Source organism: Mobula hypostoma, chromosome 21 (assembly GCF_963921235.1).
Source record: "Mobula hypostoma chromosome 21, sMobHyp1.1, whole genome shotgun sequence".
Lineage (NCBI taxonomy): Eukaryota > Metazoa > Chordata > Chondrichthyes > Myliobatiformes > Myliobatidae > Mobula > Mobula hypostoma.
Window position 1 is genome coordinate 22,100,455 of NC_086117.1, and position 12,472 is coordinate 22,112,926.

Consider the following 12,472-nt stretch of genomic DNA (forward strand, 5'->3'; position numbering starts at 1 on the left):
TCTGTCTTCTCAAAATAAATAAAATGCATCTCTTGCCCTCTAGTTTCCCAACTTCTGGGTCAAAATTCCTTGATTGCTTCAACTGAACGTATAGCAGATGCATGGGTCCCCAATCACTGACATATGTCACTCTTTGTTGCATACCCTATCTATGTGTACACTATCAATGAGGTCATATTCTGGAGTAGTTTCATTGCACAGATTGCAGCCGATAAGGAAGACAATAACACATTAACATCTCAGCAGTCTCGAGGAATGTGTAATAAATATAGATTTTGGCAGCAGTGCCAACATCCTGAAAATGGGAAAAGAAAAAAAAAATTCCCATGGTTAAAAAGTATAGTGTGAATTGCAGCTTGTAATACATGTTGCAATCAGAACAATTTAATTTCTCTCCCAGTTAATCTCTTTCAGCCAAGAGCTCCCAAAAATCTTTCTGCTCCTCCAATTCTATTGTGTTGTTTTCTTCCAGCTGTCTTTCCAATTGCCTTGACCCTGGTCTCTGAAATTTAGTGCCTCTCTTTACAATGGTGTTCAAAATCTAACCCTTTACTAATATCTCCATTGAGGGCTCAGCTTCACATTTCATTCGCTAACTCTCCCATGAAGCACTTTGCTATGTTCAAGGCACTATTTAGACGCAATGTGTGTACAGATTGTGTGGGGTTTTTTTGGTTCAGTCTTCACCTTTCCCTTGGTTGTGAAGTCAGGGCAACTCGGTTCAGTTAGTAAAATTTGAGATGCCTTCCAGAAAATAGATCTGAGTATTTGCAAACGATCTTCGATAAATAGGAAAAGCAAAGAAAATAAGTGGATGTGGACGTCAGCCAACTGTGAATAATGTATTCACCAGTGTGAGAGCAAAGATTGAAGATTAGCTTTAACATCAAAACTTAACGCTGAAATATGTCATTTGTGGCAACACAATCCAAGGAGGGGCAGTCTGCAAGTGCCACTGGGCTTCCAGCGGCAACATAGCTACTAATTCCCTCAGCCTACTAATCCCTACGTCTCTGCAGTGTGGGAGGAAACAGGAGAAGCTGAGGGAACCCATGTGGTCACCTGGAGAATGTACAAATTCCTGACACTGCAGGCATTGAACCTCGATCATCGGTGCTGCAACGTGTTACGCTAGCCACTAGCGAAGGCGTTAAATGTAAAGGAAAGAACAACATATTTAAGGAAAGGAAATTAAAACCAGGAACAACAGATTATTTAGCCTGCCATCAATTGGACGAAAATTGCCTAAATCCTGTTAAGAAAGAGGTATTGCACAGTTGAAAAATAACACTAGGACTGGGCAGAGTCGGGACACATTCATGTTTGACAATCTGGTACATGCTTCGAGGATGTGTTGGACAAGGTTGGTGCAACAATGGGTGTGGCACATTTGGGTCTTCAGAAGGCCTTCAATAAGGTGCTGCGCACTGATGATTGAATAAAATTGGAGTAGATGTATTGCATTTGAAGGCTCATCCTGGTCTGAATTAAGGACAGAGAACCAAGAGGAGGAATAAATGAGTTATTTTTTGTTTTGGAAGTTCTTATTTGTAGGAATAGTTGTCTTATGTGTTCATGATCTTATCAGTGATTTAGATTAGGGGGACGAAGTGCCAATGTTCACATTGAAGTTACAAAGCTGGGTGATGGTGTGAGCTGTGAGGAGGAGGCAGGAAAGTATTAGGGAGCGTTGAAGGGATAAGCTACTAGGCGAGAATGAAGCCCTTATAACATTAAGAAGTGTGAGGCCATTCACATTGGCTGGCTTTGCAACTAACTATCGACAAGCTTATCAGCAAAGTGTCAAAGTCATGAATGATTGCAGAAATCCTGGGATAATCGGATACTTGTTACCTGGTCACACTTGAGTCTATATTTGTTTTTGGAGGGAATGTATGTTGTGAAAGAAGACTAGGTCCAGAATGAAGAGCAGCTGCATAGTTTATCAATGTTTATTGAAAAGTGGTGAACAGTGATCTTGCTGAATGGTGGATCAAACACAGGAGCCTTTTGTTCCTGATCCTGTTTGGTCCATTTCTTACCTTCAGCCCACTAAATCCACACTGACCATCAAATTCCCATTTACACTCATTCTCCACCAATCCCATTTATCCCAGTCCCCATATTCCAATCATCTCCCTCCGGATTCTACCACACACCTGCACACTGGGGGCAATTACCTACCAACTCATACAGTCCTGTACAAAAGTCTTAGGCACAAATAATATAGGCTGGGGTGGTTAAGACTTTTGCACAATACTGTATTTGTTGTTGTGGAGCGAAGAGTGAGTTTGTAATCTTGCGGAAGCAAAGGACAGTGGGAGTGGTGAGAGTGGAGTGCCATGGGAGGTGGGGGCAGGGAGTAGAGGAGGAGTTGTGGGGGTTAGGGGTGGTGAGGGTGTAGACACATCTAGCCCTGAGACAACGGGCAAGGTCATTTGATTCCAAACAATTGATTTATTGATTATAGAACGTCTGGTGCTTCCCGCTCCCTCCCCTCTCCCTTCCCTTTTTCCTAACCATGATTCTCCTCTCCCTGCCCCCTCCCGACTCTCAATCCACAATAGAGACCCCTATCAGAATCAGGTTTATCACCACTCATATATGTCGTGATTTTTTTTTGGCAGCAATATAGTGCAATACATAAACTTACTACGATACTGTGAAAAAGTCTTAGGCACTCTAGCAATGTACATGTGCCTAAGACTTTCACACTATACTGTATGTCTTCTGAATATGGGAAGAACCTAATGGGAATTTTACAGGGAGAACGTGCAAACTCAGCACAGGCAGTGGTGGAGATCAGGACTGGATCTGTGAGACACCAGCACTAATTGCCATGTGGATATGTTGTATAGGTTAAATTGAAAATATAAAGGAGTATGCAAAGTTGTGCCGGGCTACAGCATGTGCTCAGCAGGTTAAGCTATGCTTATGAAAAAAACTGATCCAGAATCACAGACGGATAACAGAGTGGAAATGGCCAGCTCTATACAAACGGAGAAAGCAAGTTACAGCACACCCCCACGTGTCAGAGGAGTTGTGTTCCTAGAAAGCTGTCCGTATTGCAGTTTTCCATTACATGAATCCTTGACAAACATTGACAAAATCTGTCATTTATTTTGCATTTTTTGTTCATTTAGTTATTTTTTTTTCTCCCATGATTTCTGTAAGAGTGATATTTTATTCCATCACTAAAAACATTTTGGAAGGGGTTGGTGAGTTACGTAATGGTGAATTTCCATTATCCAAACTGCAACAATGCAGGGATATACTGTACTTGATGATATAGATTTCAATATTGAATCCATATTGGTTACAATGTGCCCAGATGGAAGATGGAGTGCTGTTCCACAAGTTCTCATTGGCTCTCATTAAATGAATACATATTGTGAAAGAGGACAGAAAACCTAAAGTTACAAAAATTATACAATTTCCAAATGTATGTTATATTTTCCATATCATATAGGCAGATCTGAACATTGAGTTGGAAACCTTTCTTAAATTTTTGGGCCCATGTTGCCTGGTTTTACAAGTGCCATTTGTTGGATCCTGGATCAGAAAGTTTACAAATTTAAAGAATTCTGTTCAACTTTTCTCACAGTGCTGCTTTGGAATCATGATGTGTGCATATTGGCTGCCAAAGTTGGATTTCAAAACTTGTCTGTAAAGTTCTCTGTAAAGTCTTAAAGTCATGGGTGCTGCTTCATAAGAGCAAGATAATATTTCCTGCCCCCGCCGCCCGCATTGTTACTTGAGAAAAACCTAACACAAAATAGATAAGCAACAAGTGGCATGCAAAAGTTTGGGCACCCCTGGTCAAAACTTTTGTTACTATGAATAGTTAAGTGAGTAGAAGATGAACTGATCTCCAAAAGTCATAAAGTTAAAGATGAAACATTCTTTTCAACATTTTAAGCAAGATTAGTGTATTATTTTTGTTTTGTACAATTTTAGAGTGGAAAAAAAGGGAAAGGAGCACCAAGTTTGGGCACCCCAAGAGATTTGAGCTCTCAGATAACTTTTACCAAGGTCTCAGACCTTAATTAGCTTGTTAGGGCTATGGCTTGTCACGTCATTGTTAGGAAAGGTCAGGTGATGCAAATTTCACAGCTTTCTAAATACCCTGGCTCCTCAAATCTTGTCCCAACAATCAGCAGCCATGGGCTCCTCTAAGCAGCTGCCTAGCACTCTGAAAATTAAGATAAATGATGCCCACAAAGCAGGAGAAGGCTATAGAAGATAGCAAAGCGTTTTCAGGTAGCCGTTTCCTCAGTTTGTAATGTAATTAAGAAATGGCAGTTAACAGGAACAGTGGAGGCCAAGTTGAGGTCTGGAAGACCAAGAAAACTTTTAGAGAACTGCTCGTAGAATTGCTAGAAAGGCAAATCAAAACTCCCGTTTGACTGCAAAAGACCTTCAGGAAGATTTAGCAGACTCTGGAGTGGTGGTGCACTGTTCTAGTGTGCAGCGACACCTACACAAATATAACCTTCATGAAAGAGTCATCAGAAGAAAACCTTTCCTGCATCCTCACCACAAAATTAGAAGTTTGCAAAGGAACATCTAAACAAGCCTGATGCATTTTGGAAACAAGTCCTGTGGACTGATGAAGTTAAAACAGAACTTCTTGGCCGCAATGAACAAAGGTATGTTTGGAGAAAAAAGGGTGCAAACTTTCATGAAAAGAACACCTCTCCAACTGTTAAGCACGGGGGTGGATCGATCATGCTTTGGGCTTGTGTTGCAGCTAGTGGCATGGGGAACATTTCACTGGTAGAGGGAAGAATGAATTCAATTAAATACCAGCAAATTCTGGAAGCAAACATCACACCGTCTGTAAAAAAGCTGAAGATGAAAAGAGGATGGCTTCTACAACAGGATAATGATCCTAAACACACCTCAAAATCCACAATGGACTACCTCAAGAGGCGCAAGCTGAAGGTTTTGCCATTGCCCTCACGGTCCCCTGACCTAAACATCATCGAAAATCTGTGGATAGACCTCAAAAGGGCAGTGTATGCAAGACGGTCCAAGAATCTCACAGAACTAGAAGCCTTTTGCAAGGAAGAATGGTCAAAAATCCCCCAAACAAGAATTGAAAGACTCTTAACTGGCTACAGAAAGCACTTACAAGCTGTGATACTTGCCAAAGGGGGTGTTACTGAGTACTGACCATGCAGGGTGCCCAAACTTCTGCTTTGGGCCCTTTTCCTTTTTTGTTATTTTGAAACTGTAAAAGATGGAAATAAAAAAGTAATCTTGCTTAAAATATTAAAGAAATGTGTCATCTTTAACTTTATGCCTTTTGGAAATCAGGTCATCTTTTACTCGCGTAACTATTCACAGTAACAGAAATTTTGACCACGGGTGCCCAAACTTTTGCATGCGACTGTATATTACACAGACCTACCCGGGAAAAAGAGAGCTGTCCCATCCAAGACCCAACATGGCATTCCCTTACTAGATTGAAATAAGGGGTGAATGCGGAACAGCAACATTGGCATGAGTGCTCATTGTGGAATAATACCGGTAGGTGAAACAAACTTTATGGTCAATGAATAGTGAATTAAAATCCCAAAGTCTGAGCAGATTGACTGAGACAGAAGATTTCTGAAAGCCTTTGAGATGTAGGAAGAACCCACTGTTGCTGCCAAATATTGTGAAGATAGTTCAAAGTGCAGTAAGTGTAGATTAACAAATAAATTGACACTGACATTTTTATTCGGTAAGCACCATTGCTCGGTTCTCAGGCATTAGTCAAATATAATTAATTACACACCAGTTTGATTAGGTTACATTGTAATAGGTCATTGCTTTCAATGACTACGTATAATTTTAATCCATCTAATATTGGTTTGATGTTTTCATCCTTTAGGAGCAAGGCCAAGGACATTGGCCCAGTACAGCATGGAGAACGTGAATCTGGCCAAGTTTTCACCAGATAAGGTGAGGTGATTTATTTTAATCGAGAATCAAAATAAGTATGCTCGGAAAAGTAGATTCCTGATTTTAGTTGACTGTTTATTCCTCTTCATAAGATGCTGCCTGTCCTGCTGAGATGCTCCAGCGTTTTGTGTGTTGCTCTGGATTTCCAACATCTGCGGAATCTCCTGTGATTCTGAGAGTGAAATAGGCATTAAGTTGGTGTAAGAGGGAATGTGACCAACGTGGTAGCATGACCAGATGATTTAAACATGTTTTTTGCACAGAGGGAGGAAAATCTTTCCATAATCTTTCTTCATAGTAAAGAAAGAGGGATTCTCCCATACATATTATTATGATTTGTGAAGGTGATGAAGGTCATTCTGATTTGAAGAATCATGCACTAAATGCTGGAGGAACTCAACAGGCCAGGCAGCATCTATGGGGGAAAAAAAGAGTACAATTGATATTTCAGGCTGAAACCCTTCGGCAGGACTGGAGAAAAAAAAGATGGGTAGATTTAAAAGATGGCGGGAGAGGAGGGAGAAACATAAGATGATAGATGAAACCGGGAGGGGGTGGGATGAAGTAAATAGCTGGGAAGTTGATTGGTGAAAGAGATACAGGGCTGGAGAAGGGGAAGTCTGATAGACGAGGACAGAAGGCCATGGAAGAAAGAAAAGGCGGGAGACCAGAGAGAGGCAACGGGCAGGCAAGGAGATAAGGTGAGAGAAGGAAAAGGGGACGGGGACTGGTGAAGGAAAAGAGTGGGGGGGGGCATTACCGGAAGTTCAAGAAATCGATGTTCATGCCATCAGGTTGGAGGCTATCCAGACGGAATATAAGGTGTTGTTCCTCCAACCTAAGTGTGGCTTCGGTAGAGGAGGCCATGGTTTGGCATATCGGAATGGGAAGTAGAATTAAAATGGGTGGCCGCTGGGTGATCCCATTTCTTCTACGCTCTGTCCGCCAGGTGCTTGGCGAAACGGGCCCCCAGTCTACATCGGGTACTTGAACTCTCCCTGATTTGAAGTATATTTTGACTGGATATTTGCTAACAAATGGAATATTTTATTACTGCGTTTCAAAGCAAGTCACTTTAATTGGACCAAACAAGATTTCAAGGGGGCACAAGAGACTCAGAGGCTCAAAATATTATATGCAGGCCTATGCACTGAAGGCTGTAAAATTGAAATGTCACCAAAAGACATCCTTGGGATCTGTTAGTGCTTCGTCACTGACCTAGTGGTATCTGTTTACAGTTTGGGAAGAACTTACACACTTAAGAATGTCAGTTGAAAGAATTTTACATGTACAAAATGCCTTTTTAATTTCCTTGAACTGCAGTGTTGGTCTTTGAGGATCAAATGCCAATGCCATTTCGTTTAGAGGTGTTGAAGTCTAGCCCCATTTGTTCCATATATACCATTTGAAGGAATCAGCAAAACAATGCAAATGCATTGGAGATTTTAAACTCACGCAGGTCAGACTTGTATTTTCCACAATCCTTCCCTCTGCTTCAAGATTCTGTTCTGGATCCCATCTTCATGAAGTATGCCCTTAGTTCAAAATTGTAGGATTTCATTGCTTTTGGAAGGTTCTTTGAGATGAAATATTAACTGACTAATGAGGATCTTTTGGAGGAAGTCTCATTATTACACTCCAAATTATTTTTATTTTTAAACCCCTGCTCCTGTTTATCTCTGTATTACATAATCTTCTGTTGATCTGATTTACAATTTTTAAGGACCAAAATGGCGAAGTAGCTGGTGACTACCACTCCATTGATCTCGAGAGCACAGTTAAAACACCCCAGACGGGGCAACCAAGGAATAGAAGGTACCAGGAGAGTCAATCAAGCACAGAAGGTAAACAGCAAGGAACCAATACGTTGTTGCCTTTGGTGGACACCAGTGATGTCAGAGTTCACGTGGCCCCAATGGTAGGTGTCCGGACATTTGAATTTCTCATGTCAACGTTGATTGTGTACAATATGTGTGCCTTTTGTGGTAGCAATGTCAAATGTGCGTTGTAGAGTGTGTTATCACTGCTGCCTTGCTGAACATCTTAAGCATGCTGCATGCATAGAGTAGCATGGCAATGGGCACTTTTATATACCCATCCATTTTACACTATAACTTAGACCAGAAGACATAGAAGCAGAATTAGCCCACTTAGGCCATCAGGTCTACTCCAGAGTTTAATCTGATAGGTCAATAAAAGCATGCCCCATGATTAACCTTTTCAAATTACAGTACTGTGCAAATATATATAGCTAGAGTGCCCAAGTCTTTTGCACAGTACTGTAGTAATTTTATGCAATGCACCGTACTGCTGTCACAAAAAAAAAGGTCATGGTATATGCTAGTGTTGATAAACCTGATTCTGATATGACTTTCTATCGTGGACTGAGAGTGGGAAGGGAGCAGGGAATCATGGTTGGGAAAAGGAGGCAGGAGAGGTGAGGAAGCGGGAAGCACCAGAGAGATGTTCTGTAATGATCAATAAGCCAGTTGTTTGGAATCAAATGACCTTGCCTGGTGTCTCAGGGCTGGGTGTGTGACTACATTCGCGCCACCTCTCGCCCCGGCACTCTTTCCCTGCCACCTGTCCCACATCCCTACCGCAGCACTCCACCCTCACCATTCCCGACATCCTTTGTTCCCGTGAGATTTACAAACACACTGTCTGCACCATGTTGACAAATACGACTTGTAAAAGTCTTAGGTACCCTAGCTATTATATACCTGCTCTCACTATTACCGCTGACATTTTTATAGTAATTTGATTTAAAAAAAACAAGTGCAACAACATGAATTTCAATCATAAAGGAAGTATTTCCTTTGATTTTATGATGTCAGAAAGTAATTGAAGTAATAAAAATAAGACTACAAAAAGTGTCAGTTTTAAAATCTGTGAGAAGGATAGATTGCTACTGGGTGTACAGGCATGCAGGTCGAGTGGGCAGAGGCAATCTACAATTTACAGATTACAGGGGCAGTTTAGGAACTGCTTCTTTCCCTCTGCCATTAGATTTCTGACTGGACAGTGAAGCAAGCCATGAACATCACCTCACCGTTTTTGCTCGCTTTTGCACAACTTATTTAATTTTATATATTTATCATGGCAGATGAAGTTTAATGCAGGGAAAAGGATGCCTCTTAGTAGGAAAAGTGGGAAATTGCTACAGCGTGAAGAATATTGTTCGAAACGTAGCAAAAGCCAGAGGCCTTTAGGAGCACGTACACACAAATCATTGAAAACAGCAGGGAATGTTAAGAAGGCAGTTACTGTGGCATTCACCAGTGTTAAGGTCTTGCCTCAACAGTTCACTTCTATTGCCACATTAGAGAAAGAATGTTAGAAAGGCCCCCAGGAAAGATTGAGTTGAATAGTTAAGATGTATAAAATGGGACGGTCTGGACAAAAGGTCATAGATATAAAACAGAGAATATGCAGCTTCTGGTTTCTGGAATGCACTGCCTGCAGACGTGGTGGAGGAGGGTCTACTGTTATATTCAGGAGGAAACTGAATAAATCTCTACTGAATGAAAGTTTACAGGTCACTGAAGATAGGAGCAGGGAGGGTAGAACCGGTGATTGGGTAGGTTGCTGGCGTAGGGTGAATGACAATTTCCTGTGCTCTAACCATTTATGAGAGCAGCTTTTTTCCCCTCTGCCATCAAATTCTGCACAGTCAATGAACACTACTTCATTATTCCTTTTATTCTGCACTACATATGTTGTAGTTCATAGTTTCTTTTATATCTAGTACTGTACTGCTGCCACAAAACAACAAATTTCACATCATAGAAGTGAACAGTAATAAACCTGATTCTCATTCAATAAAAGTTGTTTTGAAGACAAATATCAATCTGGATAACAAATATAATGAGACTGAAATTTAATAGTGGAAGCCTGTGCAACCATTAAGTTATTTAAAAGCTCTGTACAGATTTTATACAAGACTTTTTTTTTAATGATTTGGCTCTACTTATCCATTAGATTCTATTTTGAGCTATCTTTTATTGATTAAATTTTGTTAATCACTAAACAAGTCTCCGAAAAGAGTATTTTACCGAGAACACGTGAAATGAAAGAAGTCAGCTGCATTAAATTTAATCTCTATCCTGTCCCTTAATGACTTTCTGCATTAATGATTGAAAGAGCGAGATTCTGTAAAGTTTCCAAATCTGCCAATGATATGAAGGAGGTGGGAAGGACATTTGTGATGAGGACATTGTTATTCTGTAAAGGGATATAGATAGATTGAATGATTTGGCAAAAACCTGGAAAATGATGTTTAACATGGAGAAGTGTGTCATCACACTCTTTAGTAAGGGGATTCAGAAGGTAGTTTATTAACTGAATGGAGAGAGATTGAAATTCAGAAGAATCTAGGTGTTCATGAATTGCAAAAAGTTAGCAGACTTGTCCAACAAGGAGACACATAACATATTGGCCTTTATTGTGGTAGGGTTGGAATTTGATAATGGGAGGTTTAATCACAGTTGTCTAAGTATTGGTGAGGTTACACCTGAATACTGTCCACAATTATAAGAGCAAAGAGGTCCTTTTGCAGCTGTACAGGGCCCTGGTGAGACCGCACCTGGAGTACTGTGTGCAGTTTTGGTCTCCATATTTGAGGAAAGACATTCTTGCTATTGAGGGAGTGCAGCGTAGGTTCACAAGGTTAATTCCCGGGATGGCGGGACTGTCATATGTCGAAAGATTGGAGCGACTGGGCTTGTATACTCTGGAATTTAGAAGGCTGAGAGGGGATCTTATTGAAACATATAAGATTATTAAGGGATTGGACACGCTGGAGGCAGGAAGCATGTTCCCGCTGATGGGCAAGTCCAGAACCAGAGGCCACAGTTTAAGAATAAGGGGTAGGCCATTTAGAACGGAGTTGAGGAAAAGCTTTCACCCAGAGAGTGGTGGGTATATGGTATGTGCCCCAGAAGGCTGTGGAGGGCAAGTCTCTGGATGCTTTCAAGAAAGAGATGAATAGAGCTCTTAAAAATAGCAGAATTAAAGGGTTTGGGGATAAGGCAGGAACTGGATACTGATTGTGGATGATCAGCCATGATCACAGTGAATGGCGGTGCTGGTTTGAAGGGCTGAATGGCCTACTCCTGCACCTGTTGTCTATTGTCTATTTTGATTCCCTTACCTGAAGCAAAAGCTGCAGTGACATTGGAGGCAGTACAAAGGAGATTCACCAGGCTAAATCTTGGGATGAGAAGGCTGGCCTTTCAGAAGAGTTCAAAGTTCAAACTGCATTTATTATCAAAGTATGTATACTAGATACAACCTTGAGATTTGTCTCCTTACAGGCAGCCACAAAACAAAGAAACCCAATAGAATCCATCAAAAATAAAGATCCAATGTGCAGAACAGAAAGCAAAGTGTGCCAACGATAAACGTAAATGAATAACATTCAGAACTAAGCTACAGAATAAAGGGTCAGTTGTTTACAGTTGAGGAGTCTATAATTTTCTTTCAGTGCAGAGAATCTCAGGAATTCTCTGCTCCAAACGGTAATGGAGGCCCGATTGCTAGATACATTTAAGGAGGAAATAGATTTGAAAGAGCGAGGAATTGAGGATGATTGGGAACTGGCAGAGAAGAAGAGTTAAAACCAACATGGATCAGCCTTGATCTCATATTGAATGGCAGGTTCAGGTGGTCTACCTCCACACCTGTTTTTTTTTCCTCCTTGTGTCCTTACACACTCCCATTGACCTCCCCCTTACTTCACCTCCATTATTATCATTATCCACCCACTGAGCCTCAGCCACCAGCCCTCACTCTTCCTGGAGCCTCTCCTGTCCTCGCCCTCTCTATATTCATCCCCTTTTCTCCCCTTGACGTACCTTCTCTTCATCCTGCTTTCCTCCTCTTCCACCCCATCTTTCACCACCACTGCCATCCACCGTTCTTCTACTCTAGCTCTACACTGTCACCTTTCCTCGCTCACTCTGCCTGCACTGTGTCCTCCACCATTGCAAAATTCCCCTTCTACTACCTCATAATCCAAGATTCCACCCCCTCACTGACATAATTCTGCAGTAAACTGACACAAGTGGAAAGAGGGAGCAATTTCACGTTCCTGGGTGTCAAGATCTCTGAGTATCTAACCTGCGGCTATAAAGAAGGCAAGACAGTGGCTATATTTCATTAGGAGTTTGAGGAGATTTGGTTTGTCACACTTGAAGACTTCTACAGTTGAACTGTGGAGAGCATTCTGACAGGCTGCATCACTCTCTGGTATGGGGTGGGTGGGGGGCTACTGCACAGGATCGAAAGAAGCTACAGGAAGTTGTAAAATTAGTCAGCTCCATCTTGGGTACTAGACTCCATAGTATCCGGGACATATTCAAGGAGCAGTGCCTCAGAAGGCGGCCCTCATCACCCAGGGCAAGTCCTCTTCTCAGAAGGAAGTACAGAAGCCTGAAGGCACACATTCAATGATTCAAGAGCAGCTTCTTTCCCTCTGCCATCCGATTCCTAAATGGACATTGAACCCATGAACACTATCTCA

General features: G+C 41.5%; 1 protein-coding gene across 6 annotated transcripts in view; it reads left to right on the forward strand.

Moving 5' to 3' along the window:
- The window catches only part of LOC134359857 (G-protein-signaling modulator 1-like), a 294,482-nt gene that overhangs the window by 255,677 nt on the left and 26,333 nt on the right, over window positions 1–12,472 (forward strand). For all 6 annotated transcript variants that reach the window (XM_063073605.1, XM_063073611.1, XM_063073608.1 and 3 more), the window contains 2 exons: window positions 5,879–5,949; window positions 7,673–7,867. In XM_063073605.1, the coding sequence (XP_062929675.1) occupies window positions 5,879–5,949; window positions 7,673–7,867 (266 nt within the window). The remainder of the gene's footprint in view (window positions 1–5,878; window positions 5,950–7,672; window positions 7,868–12,472) is intronic.